The sequence below is a fragment of the Apteryx mantelli genome, chromosome 32 (genome assembly GCF_036417845.1).
Source record: "Apteryx mantelli isolate bAptMan1 chromosome 32, bAptMan1.hap1, whole genome shotgun sequence".
Classification (NCBI taxonomy): Eukaryota; Metazoa; Chordata; class Aves; order Apterygiformes; family Apterygidae; genus Apteryx; species Apteryx mantelli.
Window position 1 is genome coordinate 1,305,159 of NC_090009.1, and position 15,848 is coordinate 1,321,006.

Here is a 15,848-nt window from a genome sequence, read left to right on the forward strand (position 1 = left end):
CAGCACCTCAACCCCCAATCTGTCCTGCTGCATGGCCTTATTGCTCCCTAGCTGCAGCAGCCTGCACTTGCCTTTGTTGAACTTCAGGAGGTTCCTCTGCGCCCAACTCTCCAGCCTGTCCACGGCTCTCTGAATGGCAGCACAGCCTTCTGGGGTCTCAGCCTCTCCTCCCAGTTTGCGATCATCAGCAAACTTTCTGAGGGTGCACTCTGTGCCTTCATGCAGGTCATTGATGAAGAAGTTGAACAAGACTGGACCCAGTACTGATCCCTGGGGGACACCGCTAGCTACAGGCCTCCAACTAGACTCTGTGCCACTGATCACAACCCTCTGAGCTCTGCCATTCAGCCAGTTCTCAATCCACCTCACTGTCCACTCATCTAGCCCTCTCTTCCTCAGCTTCCCTAGGAGGATGTTATGGGAGACAGTGTCAAAAGCCTTGCTGAAGTCAAGGTAGACAACAGCCACTGCTCTCCCCTCATCTACCCAGCCAGTCATTCCATCATAGAAGGCTATCAGATTGGTTAAGCAGGATTTCCCCTGGAGCAAGTTATGCTGAGTGATCAGCTCTAGGCAGCTTCAGTCCAATATTCTCTAACAGCTGGGATATAAGTCCCTGGTACGGCTGAATGTCTCCCAAAGAGAATTTCTGCTGGTTGTTAGTCCTATGGGCTGCCACGGAGCATTTCAAACATCCCATAGGCATGCTTTTGAGGAAGGGATCAACGTGTTGTGGCAGCTAGGGGTAGCAATTGGATTAGCAGATGGAGCAGGACCGGATGGTGTGGAAATAATGCGTCAGATGAAAACCCACTTATTAAGGGGGGCTTCAAGTGCCTTAAAGCCGTTACTGCTTGGCACAGCAATGCCTGCAACTGGGACAGTGGGGGCTTTGGTAAGCAACACAAGGGCTTTGACACTTGTTGGATAACCAGATACTAAGCAAGTGAGAGCAGTTTGGAATTCCAAGGTGAGACAATTGGCAGGGAGCTACTAAATTGAGTGGAAAGGTAACAAGGCAGCAGATGTGGGCTGATTTGCTGCAGGCAGGGGTATTACGTGAAGAGATAAATAGTCTTTCTACTGCTGACTTATTCAAGCGGTGGCGGCAGTTACCTGCTGATCAGCAATATCGAACACAGCCTGCCACCCTCCCTGCTACCGCCACAGTGTGGAAACTGCCAGCCAAGAGACAACGAGGGGGAGACGGGACCCCCACAATACGAGCATTGGTTGCGGCTTACCATTGGGGAGACCGGTGTCCTTATGTACCCCTGCGAATTCACTGGTGCTCTGGAGGAGAAATTGCTGTGCTCACTTTAGTAGATACTGGAGCAGAAGCTCCTGTCCTACATAGCGTGGTAGCTCCGGGGAGGGCCACTACCCATACACGTGGGTTAGGAGGATTGGCCACCCCAGCGATACAGGCTGTAGTTAAGATAGCAATTGGCAACTGCCCCCCCCCCCCCATTTTCGGCCACGGTTTTATTAGCACCGATTCACGAGTACATCTTGGGGGTCGACATGCTACTGGGCAGAGATATTCAGAGCCTGCAAGGATTGTTCTTCTTTGGAAAAAGTCCTGTGTTACCACAGTTGCGATCCATTACTTTGATTAGAGGGTATCCAAAATGGGACCCAGTGGACTTACCGGTTCCCCGCACTGTGGTGCAAGTGAAGCAATATAGAATTCCTGGTGGGGAAAGGAGATTCAGGAAACTATAGATGCTTTGTTGCATACTCAAATAACACGCCCTGCCCTGTCAGCTTTCGATAGTCCTATTTGGCCTGTTCGGAAGCCTGATGGCTCATGGCGTATGACTGTGGATTACAGGGAGCTAAATAAAATTGCCCCACCATTAGCAGCCGTAGTGCCTGACATGGTAACTCTGCTGGAAGGCATAGGGAAACATCTGCAGGAATGGAAAGCTGTCATTGATTTGGTGAATGCATTCTTCTCCGTCGCTATCTCCCCACAATTGCAAGATCAATTCGCATTTACATGGAATAATAAGCAATATACGTTTCAAGTCCTTCCTCAGGGCTATAAACGTAGCCCCCCATTTGCCACCAGATGATCTCAGCTGATCTCCCTCCCCTCCTTCCAGAGTGTACCATCCGTCATTATATTGATGATATTTTGGTAATGGGACCTTCTGAAGAACGAGTAGGTGAGCAGTTATCATTGCTGGTACAGACCCTACAGGAGTGGGGGGTGGGCTGTAACCCCTAAGAAGGCCCAGGGGCCAGACATCAGCGTGCAATCCTTAGGGATAGCCTGAAGGTGGCAGACGAAAGCTATCCCTGAGAAAGTGCACAATACTATTCAACAGCACCCTGTTCCCACTGCTGTAAGACAACTACAAGCTTTTTGGGGCATTCCAGGGTTCTGGCGGACCTTTATACCCCACTTAGCATATTTAACATGGCCGTTACAGCGTTTGTCCAAAAGAAAGTAGGCAGTGGCGATGGACTAAAGAACAGCAGCAAGCCTTTGACCTGTGCAAGGAGGCGGTGGTCCAACATTGTGAACTATTCACTCCGTCTGAGGGACAACCTTTCGAGCTGGAGGTAACGGTCATGGGGGATACGGTGTCTTGGGGGTTGTGGCAGCAATGTGCCCACGCAAGGCGGGAACATATAGGTTTCTGGTCCTGTTCCCTGCAAGGGGCCACAGCAAATTATACACCTCTGGAAAAACAGCTTCTGGCTGTGGTGTGGGCTTTGCAGGATAGTGAATGAGTTATGAGAGGTGACCCCGTGACTGCATGCACCCCCATCCCCATTCAGGCATGGGTGACGCATGATACCATCAGGGCCCACCTGGTTACCAACATGGGCCGCCGCACAGTGGAAGATACACGATAAGGAACTCTGGGGGAGCCCCTTGTGGGAAAGGCTTTGGGACACTGTGCAAACTAAAGTGGTGTCTGTGCAACGTTGATGCCCATCAGAAGCAGGAGACCCTCGAAACTCAGCATAATACAGCAGTCGACCAGATGGCAACTCCCTCAGAGTTAAAGCAAGCTTGGCAAGCGCATGAACGATCAGGGCATCGTGGCCCCATCACAGCTCAGGCTTGGGATCTATCACCAGGCCATCCCATGTTAGCGCTACGCTGGTATAAGACAGCCCGTGCTAACTGTCCCGTTTGTATGAAGCTAACAAAAGTGCCTTTCACCAGCACATATGGTCGCATCAAGAGGGACGAACAACCCTTTGCAACCCTGCAAGTAGATTATGTAGGCCCATTACCCCCCTCACAGGGACGAAAGTATATATTGACTGCTGCAGGCACTTATACAGGCCTTATGTATGCATATCCTACCTCCCATGCGAATCAGTCCTCTAGTGTATGGGGCTTAGAGCAACTCATGTGTACTTATGGTATACCAAAAGAAATACGGAGTGACCAAGGTACCCACTTTGCAGGCCATGTAGTACAAGAATGGGCAAAGGACTTGGGGATCACCTGGCTCTTGCATGTACCGTACCACCCTCCAGCTAGTGGATTAATAGAGAGAATGAATGGCCTGCTAAAAGAACAAATCCAAACACTTAGCACCACGCAAACATCGGGGGGGTGGGTGAGCATGCTCCCACAAGTGCTGTTTATGCTTAACAACAGGCGTGTTGGAATGCTTACTCCCTATGAGCGAGTACGAGACAAACCGACTCTAGCAACCCCTGCTCGGATATCCGTAATGGAAGGGGGGATTGCACCCTGCATACTCGCCTCCGGGGAGGTAGAATTCTATACATCTGAGCAACGTATGATTACTGAACAAAGAGTTATAAGCTTACACTTAAGCCTTGACTGCCCTTCGCAGTGTGTATGGCTGTTTACACCTTTGATACCTGTTCAAATAGCCCCACTCTCATTGACCTCTTCTCCAGATTTATCTTTCCACGTATCTGTATCTGCACCAGCGAACGTCTCACAGGGAGCACCAATACTGCAAGGAATTCTGATTCACAGTGCCGGAGTGCCTCAAGTTCAGCAAACACCCTCGACACACTCTTTAGCCAGTGTGTGGATACTAACTCCTCAAAAGGAAAAGCGGCCTGGCGCTGCTCTGGCGTGTTAGAGACTATCGGACTGAAGCAGTCTAGAGGCTCCCTAGAAGTGGTCTAGAAGCTCCCTGTTATGGTGGCCGGCGAGCCTGATTTTCCATAACAGTTTGGCAACCCTGGTGGGACCCTAGGCGTCCACCGTCGGGGCCTCTCATCTCCGAATGATCATCTGGCACCATTGGGTGAGTTCACCTGGGATCTTTGGCAACGGGAAGTACCGAGAGGGTGAGTCTTAAATTCCCACCTAAATTCTAAATTCTGGTTTGGTAACAAAGTGCACTGTAAGGGGCATGCAGGCTGATCACCGTAAGGTGTACCAGGTAAGGGGCACGCAGGCTGATCAGCATAAGGCGTGGCAGGTACTACGTTTCAGGGAGAGTGGGTTCCAGTCCCACCCCCAGGGTTTGAGAGGGTTCGAGTCCCATCTCACTCTGGGGTCTGAGAGGGTTCGAGTCCCATTTCACTCCAGCCGGAAGAGGGGAGTGCTCAGCCTGATCAGCCTAAGGCGCACCATGAGACTAACTTAGAGTCAGTAACTTAGAGTGGATACCGGTACCGTGACTAGTGTGAGTGCGTATGACCTTGGAACCAAAGGGGCACCCATCGGCTGACAGAGCTGCCCACTGCGAAGGGACAGCAGTCCTAGCAGTCAAAGACTCGGGTGGTGAGTGCAGTTCCCAGAGAGAGAGTGAGAGAGAGAGAGAGAGAGAGAGAGAGTGTAATCATGCCAGGTGTAGGGGGTAATGAAAATCTAAATTCTGGTGTTGCTGCGGGGGGGGAAAAAAAGGTATATTATAAGGAAGTGCGCTGCCTGATCAGCATAAGACGCACTTTTCAGGAACTCAATATGGGAAATAAGTTCATCATAGAAAACAGGATGCCCTTAGCTGAAATTTTGCAAAACTAGAGTAAGATTGATGGTACCAAGAACCTAAGAAAAAAAAAGGTTGATCCAACTATGTCAGGAGGATTGGCCGTTCCTGACAAAGGCTGGTAACCCAGCAGAACGATGGCTGCCGCAGGGAACCTTTCATCATCAGGAGTTAACTTTCCTGCGTCACCATTTGCAGGATAGGTTCCCCAGGCAAATGGATTATTGGTATGTATGGGACAGTTGGGCATTTGCTAGACGAAAAGAGGCACCTAGAAAAGAAAGAAAGAGTTTTTCTCAGAATGCTGAAAGTAGTGCAGCTGCTAAAATGCTTGTGGAAACTGCTCCACCCTATGTGTCATCCTCTGTTTCAATTTCTCTGTACCCCCCTTCCCTTGCCTTCCACCTCTGCCTTTCAGACTACGTCGTTCCTGTGCCAGGAGTGCCCCCGCCACGTCCGGACGGGGTACCTCGGGTGGCTACAATGTGAATTTACTGACCTGGGGGCCCCAAGATGGGATTGCATGGAGTCAACAAACTCCCAGGCTTAGGGGAGATCCCGAGAAAGTGTTACAAGTTGTACGAGGAATGCTGCGGGCATCTGATCCTACCTGGGGGGATGTGCAATTGCTCCTTGAAGCCTTGTTCACTCACTCAATTCTGGATGCAAACCATCGTTGGGCAGAAAAGGGGGATGTTGTGGCTGCTTGAATGGCTTGGCCAGCTGTGGACCCCGGGGGGGATTATAATGTAGAGGCAGATTACAGGCAGTTGCAATTAGCCAGACAAGGCTTAGAAGAAGCTATACGTTCGGCAGGACAAAAGAGTGCGAATTGGTCTAAAATAAGGGAGTGTTAGCAACAACCTGAGGAACAGCCCTCAGCTTTCCTTTCTAGACTATTTTAACAAATTGTTAAGAAATTTCATAGTAGTGTTAAGGCCTAGCTGATTAGAAAATGGTTAAACGTGTTTGTATTGGAAAGTTCTGGAAACTATTGGGCTATCGCCACATGGCTTCTTTATCTGTAGCCGCAAGGTAAGAAGAAAGCTAACCCCGCCCACAGACAGTGAAGATACCCAATACAGAGTGAGAAGACCCCAGACCTGATGTTTCTATTGGATTGGACGATCGCGTGAGGGACGGGTAACTGCGACTGTAGGGGTATAAATACCCAGGGAATTTTCCATTCGGGGGTCCATCTTCTGAGGCACCCAGCTTGAGCTGTTCACTTTATTTAAATAAAGAGTTAAACAAGAGAATTCTCAACTCAGCGTGTTAAGACTCTCGGAGACCCAGTGAGTATACGATATTTTCGTAACACAAATCTGAATGTTTGGAGGGGGGATAGACCCAGAAGCCAAGGCTAACAGGCCTCTGATAGTTTCCACATTTGTAGATCACTAATACACTGTTATTTGGAATTAGTTGCTGAAGAGAAATCCCAAACTCACATTAAAAAAAAAACTCTCTGCCAGCAGCTCGCTTCCATTAGGTGACCAGATTTAGCAACTCCAAACAAAATGCCAGGAGTAATATTAACTGTTTATTTAAAATTCATAAATATGGAGTAGGAAGTTCCACCTTGTGTAAGGCACAGAACTGCACCTGTGCTTTCCCCTGCTCCCTGCGGCCAGCCAGGGGCTGAAGGAGGCTGTGAAGGCACCCGAAGACCAGCACGCACTTGCCTTTGTTCCCAACACCACGACAGGCACATGAAGTGAGGTAGTGGAGGGCAGCCTTGCTGGGGCAGCCCCGCCTGCTCCGAAGGCAGCGTTCCCACCTCGGTCAGAGCAGGCCGATCGGAGCCAGCGCCACGCTGCAGATATAAGGCCTGAGCTGGGAGCAGCTGGAACTGGTGATGGTGTCGTCGCTAATGTAGGCACAGGCTCCTTGGCCGTGAACCGGGAACCTGTGGAGCAAGGAAAGGGGACGCCAGGTGAGTCGCGATGCCCTCGAGCACTGGTGGCGAGTGACAGCTCCAGGTAGAGGTGGCACACGGGGTCGCTGCCGGCCCCCGGCTCGCAGCACGGTGCCCCGGGGCTCACATTTCGTTGTAGACGGTGCTGTCCGCCCACACCAGGCGCCTGTCCCACCTGCGCAGCCTGAACCAGCAGTCAGCGGAGCCTTTGAGCTGCCTGAGGAAATGCTGCGGGGGAAAGAGGGGCAAACGGTCACAAGCTGCTGCCAGTCCCGGGCTCCGCCAGACCCCCGGCACTCGCTGCCCTGCCCCACTGGGCACTGCCACCCGCCCGGACCCGTGGAACAGCTCCACTGGCAAGAAAAGGGGATTCCAACCCAGCCCACAACATTCCCAAAGGAAAATGCCAGCTGCGCTAAGGCTCCCCCTCCCTCGCTGCAGCTCCGCTTCGCTCGGGGGGCGGCGACCGTGGCTCCAGCCTCGCCAGCCCCTCTGCCTGACCCAGCGCCCCTCCGTGGCCGCCCCCTGCTCCCGCAGTGCCCCACGCACTCACCACTTCCCACTCCCGCTTCAGCACAGCCAGCGAGGCCCCCAGCGAGGAGCAGGCATGCTGGCTCGAGTCCCAGCTCCCCTCCTCCTGTGAGAGGTAGTAGCACAACCCACGGTACCCGATCCAGGCGTCGCAGCAGACCAGCATGGTGGCAGCAGCGCCAGCGGTTTGGGGGTTGCTAGGCCAGCTTGCTGCAGGGGGACGGGAAGGTGGTGAGATGTCGCCCTCTGCATCCGCAGGGATGGTGCTGGGGCACTGAGAAGGAGGCGGCCCCAGGCTCTGTGCTGCAGCCCCCCAGCCACCCCCACCCACAGCCCTGCTCCCAGGCCCCAACTGAGACCCCAAGCTGCAGCCGGGCTTCCTGCTCCCCTCTCCTTCCCCCGGAGACCCCCGGCACCCACGCAGGGACGGCCACATACGCATACGGACAGCTCCACGCTGACGCCGCACAGCCGTCCATTCCCTTACCTGCCACTACAGCAATGCAAACGAGCAGAACGACATTTAGGGCCATGCTCACAGCCAGCACTGGGAGGTGCCATCGACAGGGTCTGCGCAGGTCGCCTGGAGGAACAAAAAGCCACTCACAGCGGAGATGCGGCTGTCCCAGAGCAGGCAGCAGGCCAGCGGGGACACTGCCAGAGGGACACCGGCCCCTCTCTGCACCCCACACCTTGGACTCACCCATCAGCACCCTCTTCTTCGTGCCTGCCAACACAGCAGACCCACGCCTGACTCTGCCAGGGGACCCGGTTCGTCCAGGGGCTGCTCTTGGACTTCTTCAGTGAAGCAGGACCTGTTCTTCTCTTGCCTCACAGGAGTCACAGATTCAGGGGCTAACAGCACGTGTTCCAGAGGTTCCGGCACTGGAGTGCCCATTGGTGCTGGTGAAGATAGAAAAGAAAGTGAAAGAAAAGAGATGACAAAAGAAAGAGGAAGTGAGTGTATTAGCAGCTGTGTTAAGAGACAGGTTGAAAGAAACTAGAGGAAGGGGGTGAGTAAGGGCCAGAGGAGATAGATGGAATCAAAGTGAACATATTGTACGCTTAGGAGTTAACGATACTCTATCTGACAGAACATAGAACGTGGGCCCAACGCAACAGAAACGAACGGCAAACTGTTGATGTTAACACGTGTTGCATGGGAACAACAAGGATTTATTTGTGAGAGTAATACCATCAAAGCTCAAGACATTTGTCTTGATACTGAACAAATTGTTTGTCATTTTGAAATACATCCTGATGAAACCCATGAAACCATATTTGTATATATTGGAAAAGGATGTGTCTGTATGAGAACCCTCTGTGATCTTATATTTGTAGATAACATTACTGTAGACACAAGTAATCACTCAAATATTTGTGTTTGTAATTTTACTAAAATTATGGGCTGTGACTTTAATTATTCAGCTCCTGTTGTGTCTTATCAATTATTACAATCTAATTATACCTTAAGTCAAGATTTATTGCCTACCCCCAGCGGAATGAATCTTACATTAGTGAAGGAACTACTACAACATGATGACCTGTGTCAACTGTTAAAACACATCCAAAACAATGAACAAAAAAACTGTAATCGCCGTTCATCATGATACAGAAGCGATACACCACATCTTGGAAAGAGCGAAGAAGGATGGAGAATATCATTGGTGGGAGACTCTTCTGGGATGGTCACCAACCGCAACAGGGATCTATAATCACATGTTGCACCCAGTAGTAGTTGTGTTAAGTTTAACTGTGCTCTGCCTATTACTTACAATCATATTGCACATAAGATTATGGAGAGTGATAGTACGCCTTGAAAAGCTTCAAGAACTCTGCTTAACATATTAGCAGGGATGCTTAATAAAAACAGAGGGAGGACTGTTAGAGAATATCAGACTGAAGTGGTGTAGAGTTGATCGCTCAGCATAACTTGCTTAGCGTTAGTAGCTAAATTTGCTGAAGCCTTAGGCCGCAAGCTGTGAACTCTCTCCTAGATATTACCTAGTTAAGCGAAAGAGGGCGCCAGAGGTGGTTCAAGCCGAGAAGATGAAGAAGTTCCAACCGAGAGCAGAAGCTGCACCCTTGCAAATAAGAAAAGCAGCAGCCTGGCTAGAGACAGTGAAGGAACCCAATGGAGAAGGGGAAGACCCCAGATCTAAATATGACTCTTGGTCCGAACTCTTGCATGAGGGGTGGGGAACTTGGATTGTAAGGGTATAATTGCACAGGGCTGTCCTTGTTTGGGGTCCCTCTGCGGAGGCCCCCACCTCAAGCTGTAATTACCGCATGTGTGTGTCATTAAATTTAATTTTGCTCCAATCGGACTTCGATTTTCTGCCTCAGCCGGAACCTGGTGTCGGAGCCTGTTATGGTGCCCAGCGAGCCTTATTTTCAATAACACTCCTCACCCTCAACATTGTTGGTAACACAGGAGGGGAAGAATCCCCACATTTAGTTTGGGAATTGATACAAGGATTTATACAAGTATGGAATCTTCCTGACCAAGGGGCATGTGTGGCCCTCCCTAGGTTGACTCAGGAGGGAATTAAAATGGGACTGCTTTCCATAAATCTTCTCTTTCTGTTGAGGGGGGAACAGAGAAACTCGTCCCTGTTTATACAACCAGTGATGAATTTGTACTTGACTATGATTTCAGTTGGAACTCGGGGTGGTGCATCCAACTCCCAAACGTATGTGACTGGACCCTTCTTAAGGACAGGCCACATTACCGGTGGGCCTGGTCTGTAAAGCAACTTAGACAAAAACCAAACTCAAGGGATAGATACACCCCCCGATGCAAGAACAACACCCTGGATAACCCCTTGTTTAATTGCACAAAGGTTATCAACTGTACCCACGGCCCTGGGGATCCCCCGGAGACATGGTTCCTCGCGGAACTCGGAATTCTCATCCAAGATATGTGCCCATGCTGGGAGTATGCCTCTATGGGATTTAAAAACCCTGACTCACATTGTAATGGGATGACAACGGGTGAATACGATGGTACCCTAGAAGAGTGTGCAATACCCTTAATGCACTTTCCTGAAGAAGGAGCACCCGCGGATAGGATCTCTGATGCCATACTTTTGCCACACTCCAATCAGTACAATTGTAAAACTGCTCAGTACACTCCTCCCTATGGCCTAGCCTGCGGATGCTCCGACAGAAAGATGTATACGTGCTTGAGAGTTTTTGACTCGGAGTTGGAATACCAGCCATGTGTCCTGGGAGGATTTTTAACTTTACCCCACAACATAGAAGAAAGCGAAGGGAAAGTGATAAACCCCAAGCTTGACCCGAAGGGGCCATACATGGAGTTCAAATACCTGACTATTATACTTGGGGAACGAGAACATCTTTGATGTTAGAAAATATATTTGCCCCATATGTAACCCTTAAAAGATACCAATTGGTCTTAGAAAGTATTACATGGCAAATACATAGTTTAAGTAATTGGACTCGGTATGCCTTTGGGAAGATGAATACTCAATTACAACAAGTATCTAAAATGACGCTACAAAATAGGTCAGCCTTAGATATGCTGTTATTAAAAGAACATGGGGTTTGTGGTATATTAAACCATACTGGAGAAGAATGCTGTATTACAATTCACAACACCACTACCTGGATCAAGGAAGCTTGCGCTAAAATGAAGGAAGCTGCTGACCAAACTGGGGAATTGTTCTACACCATGCAGCCAACGGACTGGTTCGACGGATGGACTCCAAACTCTTGGCTAGGATCAACCCTAAGATCGTTAGGACTCACCGGATGGGGAAAGTGGCTCCTAAATATTGGACTACTGCTGTTATGTGGATTTTTATTTTTGATGATTGGTTTGGCAGTAGTGCGATGTATGATTAACCATTTACTCTCTTCAGTTTCCTCTTTCCTTTCACCCTCTGTTCACTAAGTACGGATGACCACCCTAGAAGAAGATGAACTCTACAGAAACGGGATTGAACCGAGTATTGGAGCCACGGGGTGGTGTAAGAGCCTGAGCTGAAAGAGTTCATGTCTCAAACACCCAGCAGAAGAAGAAAAGAATATTACAATACTAACGAAAGAAGGTGTGGCTAGAAAAGAGGGTCTTGCAAAGGCAGCATAGTGCTTTTCTGGGGCCAACTCCCTTATTTTGAGTAACTGCCTCAAAACAAGTCTGGGACAGCATCACACCTGCATCTCTGCCAGGGAGGCGGGGACTCGACCACCCTCTGCCCCCCACCCCAGCCCCGTCTGAGAAGGTTCCAGAACAGCAGACTTACCATATGAGGCTGATGGGGGCGGGGACTAGTCTATAAATAGCGCAACTCAGCGAGGCCACGTGTGCACCCACCATGGGAAGGAGCTGGAGATGTCACTGGAACCCAGGGCAGTGATCTGGATCTTTCCTTCACTTCTAGCTTTCTAGCTTTCTTTCTCTCTTTCTCTCTGTTTTTCTTGTACGTTACGGGCCGTTCAGCCCTTTATAAGGTTCCAGGTTGAAACAGCTTCAGCCATAAATAAAACTCTTCAATCGATCGTTTGGTGTCATGTCACCTTAATTTAGCCCAAGGGTTTTCCGACCATTGGTTGTCTCGGCGTGGGTTGTCCAGCACAGCCCTCTAGGGACCCAACACCCCACCCCAAGCCGGGGCTGGCACTGCCACACTCACTGGGCTCATGGGGTGCTGCCAGCGCTGGGGCAACTCTGGCCCCACGAGGATGAGGACGGTGGGGTGCCGGGTGTGAAGAGCCCGGGCTGCTGGTGCAAAGCAGAGGCTGAGACTGGGCACAGCTTGGCACAGGTGTCTCCCCCGCCCTCCGCCGCAGCAGGGAGCAGGCTCCCCCAGCACCCTGGGGTGCACAGCAGTCAAAACCAGTGCACCCAGTCCAGCATCCCAGTCCCAGTCCCGCACCCGAGGGTGCACACCAGTCAGCATCAGTGCTCCCAGTCCAGCACCCCAGTCAAAGTCCCACACCCAAGGGCGCACACCAGGGCTCCCAGTTTGGGCTCCCCATCCCTGCCTGGGCCCTGGAAGCCTCCCCCCTGCCCCATTCAGGCCATGGCAGCCGGCTGCAGCGTGGCCGGCAGCTCCTGGAGCCCCTCGCTGAGCGCTGGCGGCGGGAGGCGCCAGAGGAGCCCCGGGAGCGGTGCTCTGCCGCCCCTTGGAGTGAGGAGGGGCCGTGTGGGGCCGCAAAGCCAGGGGGGCTGCCTCAGCCGCCCCGGGCTGGGGCAGCTGGGGGGTGGTGAGGAGGGAGCGGGGCCGAGCACGGGGCCGCGGCGGTGGCCTGCACAGAGCAGCTCTGCAGCCTGGCCCTGGCAGGTGACCGGTCCCCGGAGAGGCGGCAGGTCGCCCTCTCGGGCCAAGGGGCCGCGGGGCCCTGGGTGCTCTGCCGGCAGCCCCGGCGGAGTGGTGCCCAGAGCGTGTCTGCCGCGGCAGAAGGGAGCGGGAGCGCCAGGGCCCCGGCGAAGGGCTCCGCGCTGAGGAGGCACCTGGAGTGTCTCCGCAGGGAGGCGAGGCCGAGCGAGCTGGGCCCATGCAGCTGGGGAGGGCCGGGGGTGGGGCCTTGCAGGGAAGGGGTGGGGACTAGTGGGGAAGGGCGGGGCTGGGCTCAGGGCGGCGCAGTGCCCCCCCCCCCCGTGTCCGTTTTCGCTTTCTCTTCTCACAACTTGCCGCAGCAGGATCTGCTCAGCGCCCAACGCCCGCGACGATGCTGGCTGCTATGGGTGGGACGTCCGGAGCGGAGCCAATGGCGGCGCGGGGGCGGGGCCCGAGTGTGGATCGGCACTGCGTGAGGGCGGTGGTGGCGACAGGCCGGGACCCGGGGCGGGCAATGGGGCCGGGGCTGCTGCTGGCACTGGAGCTGGTGCTGGGGGGCGGTGGGGCAGCGGCGAGCAGTGAGTGCGGGCAGGGACCCCCAGGCCACCCTCTGCCCCCCCTCCCCCAGGGTCCCCGTCAGCAGCCCCCCCATGGACCCCCCCAAACCGCCCCCTGGGCCCTGCTGCCCCCCAGGACCCCCTGACCTGCCCTGCGGGACCTGCTGCCCCCCCCAAATCCCCCCCGACCCCCTCGACACCCCCTGGGATGTGCTGCCCCCCTCAACTGCCCCTGGGACCTGCTATCCTTCCAGACCCCCCCCCATCGTGCTGCCACCCCAGCCCCTCATCCCCCATGTCCCCGCAGGCCTCCACTCCCTGTGCTACTTCTACAGCGGGGTGTCGGAGCCCAGCCCGAGTCTGCCTGCGTTCGTGGCTATGGGGTACGTGGACGGAGAGACCATCTTGCGCTATGACAGCGAGATGCAGAGGAAGGTGCCCCGCGCGGGCTGGATGGGGGCCAACGTGGACCAGCAGTACTGGGACGATGGGACCCAGAACCTACAGCGCTGGCAGCAGACTTACCGCGTGGACCTGGACACGCTGCAGAAACGCTACAACCAGAGCGGGGGTGAGCGTGGGCTGGGCCAGGGCTCTGCGGCCTCGTGGGCACCCTGAGGCCTTGCCCTGCCACAGGCCGATGCCTCGGGAGCGCCAGCCCTTGCCCGGCTGGTGTCACGGGGCATCCCGAAAGGGGAGAGAGCCCCAGGGGCCCCTCACCCTCCCCAGGATGCTGGGGCAGCCCCGTCACACAGCCCTGGGGTTCCCAGCCACCCCATCACAGCCCCTTGCTGTGCCTGGCTGCCAGCGCTGGGGTCTGTGTGGCCGGGGTGCCCCTGTCCCTGCGCTGGGTGCCGGGGAGTCTGGGGCAGGGGTGTGTGTGACGCCCCGAACGCTTCCGGCCCTGGGCAGGAGGCTGAGCTGCTGCGGTGCCGGTGCTCGAAGCCGCAGGGCGCCCCGTGCCAGTGCCCGGCTGGGGCTCGGCTCCCCTGTCAGCTGCACGGGGCTGGGGCTGGGGCTGCTGCCAAGGGGTGTCCAAACCCCTCTGAGGGGCCGGGGCTGCCCCTGAGCCCCCGTCTCCCTGCTTGTGTCTCAGGGTATCACACGTGGCAGGGAATGTACGGCTGTGACCTCCTGGAGGATGGGGGGATCCGGGAGTTTTATCAGGATGCCTATGATGGGAGGGACTTCATCGCCTTCGACAAGGACACGCTGATGTACACCGCAGCGGATGCTGGGGCAGAAATCACCAAGAGGGAGAGGGAGGCTGCAGGTGAGCCTGAGAGCTGGAAGCACTACCTGGAGACCACCTGCATTGAGTGGCTACAGATATACGTGGAGTATGGGAAGGCCACACTGGAGAGGAGAGGTGAGGGCAAGGTGGGCACTCCCGGACATGGGGACGGGCCCCAGGCTTTGCACTGAGCCAGGGCGACGGAGGGCGCTGCCCGAGCTGGGAGCAGGTCAGGTGCGTGCGTGCCAGCTCCAGGGCTGGGTCCTGGCCGGGGGGGCTCTGCTCCGGCCTGGCTTTCCCCACAGACTGCACAGGGCCTGTGGTCCCCTTAGTGCAGGGCTGGGGCTCACTGCCGCTCCTCTCTCGCAGCCCACGATGGGGGATCCAGCAGCTCCGGAACAGGTAAGGGCTCGTGCTGGGAGGGGAGCAGGGGGCCCTGGCCTGGTGCCCTTCCAGGACAGCACCCAGTGCGGGGCTGCCAGATGCTCCGACTGGTTCCCCTTGGGGCTTTTGCCCGCTGCCCTGGCTCTGGGAGGTGGGATTGAACCCCACTGAGCAGCCCCGATGTGGGACGCTGCCGTGGCACTGGGACCCACAGGGCTGGGCATGGCTGGGGGTGCTGTGACCCCCCCCTAAAACCTCTCCCTTATTTCTCTTTCCCCTCTCGTCCTTGCAGGGAGCAACCCTGACACTTTAGTGATGAAGCACTGAACTTGGCTCTATGGGATGTTTGAAATGCTCCGCAACAACCTATAGGACTAACACTAGCAGAAATTCTCTTTGGGAGACATTCAGCCATTCCAGGGACTTATATCCCGACTAAGACCAACCTGTTGGATGTGGGACGAACAGCTGCCCCAGTCTGTTCTAAGGATGCAAAAATGGTTTGAAAATCTTAAACAATATTTATTTGTGAGAGTAACACTATCAGAGCTCTATCAGAGCAACTGTACTTGTATATATTGGAAAAGGATGTATTTGTATGAGAACCCTCTGTGATTTTATGTTAGCAGACAGCATTCCTGTAGATCCCAGTAATCACTCCAATGTTTGTGTTTGTAACTTCACTACAAGTACGGATGCGATTCTAATTATTCAGCCCTTGTTACGTCTTATCAATTCTTACAATGAAATTATGCATTAAGTCAAGATTTATTGCCTAGTCCCGTCGGAATGAATCTTACTTTGGTAAAGAAACTGCTACAACATGATGATTTATATCAACTGTTAAAACATATACAAAATAATGGACAAAACCCTCTAATTACTGTCCACTGTGATACAAAAGAAATGCATCGTGTACTTAAAGGAGTAATAAAGGACACAAAAAAAAATCATTGGTAGGAAACTCTCTTG

General features: G+C 53.7%; 2 protein-coding genes across 4 annotated transcripts in view; one reads left to right on the plus strand and one right to left on the minus strand.

Annotated features, from left to right (window-relative positions):
• LOC136994720 (class I histocompatibility antigen, F10 alpha chain-like) overlaps positions 1–15,848 on the minus strand; it is a 67,173-nt gene that overhangs the window by 11,778 nt on the left and 39,547 nt on the right. The window lies entirely within an intron of this gene.
• On the plus strand, positions 13,083–15,806 carry LOC136994743 (class I histocompatibility antigen, F10 alpha chain-like). 2 transcript variants are annotated; one of them, XM_067313868.1, is made up of 4 exons: positions 13,083–13,108; positions 13,566–13,829; positions 14,355–14,627; positions 15,169–15,806. In XM_067313868.1, the coding sequence occupies exons 1-4, from the start codon at positions 13,093–13,095 to the stop codon at positions 15,201–15,203; spliced, it is 588 nt and encodes a 195-aa protein (XP_067169969.1). In that variant the 5' UTR covers positions 13,083–13,092; the 3' UTR covers positions 15,204–15,806. The 2 variants fall into 2 exon arrangements, with proteins under 2 accessions (XP_067169969.1, XP_067169968.1); XM_067313867.1 differs by having other exon boundaries at positions 14,355–15,211.

Coding starts and splice junctions, on each gene's coding strand:
- LOC136994743 (XM_067313867.1), top strand. Junction 13,830..14,354: donor ACGCTACAACCAGAGCGGGG/GTGAGCGTGGGC, acceptor CTTGTGTCTCAG/GGTATCACACGTGGCAGGGA.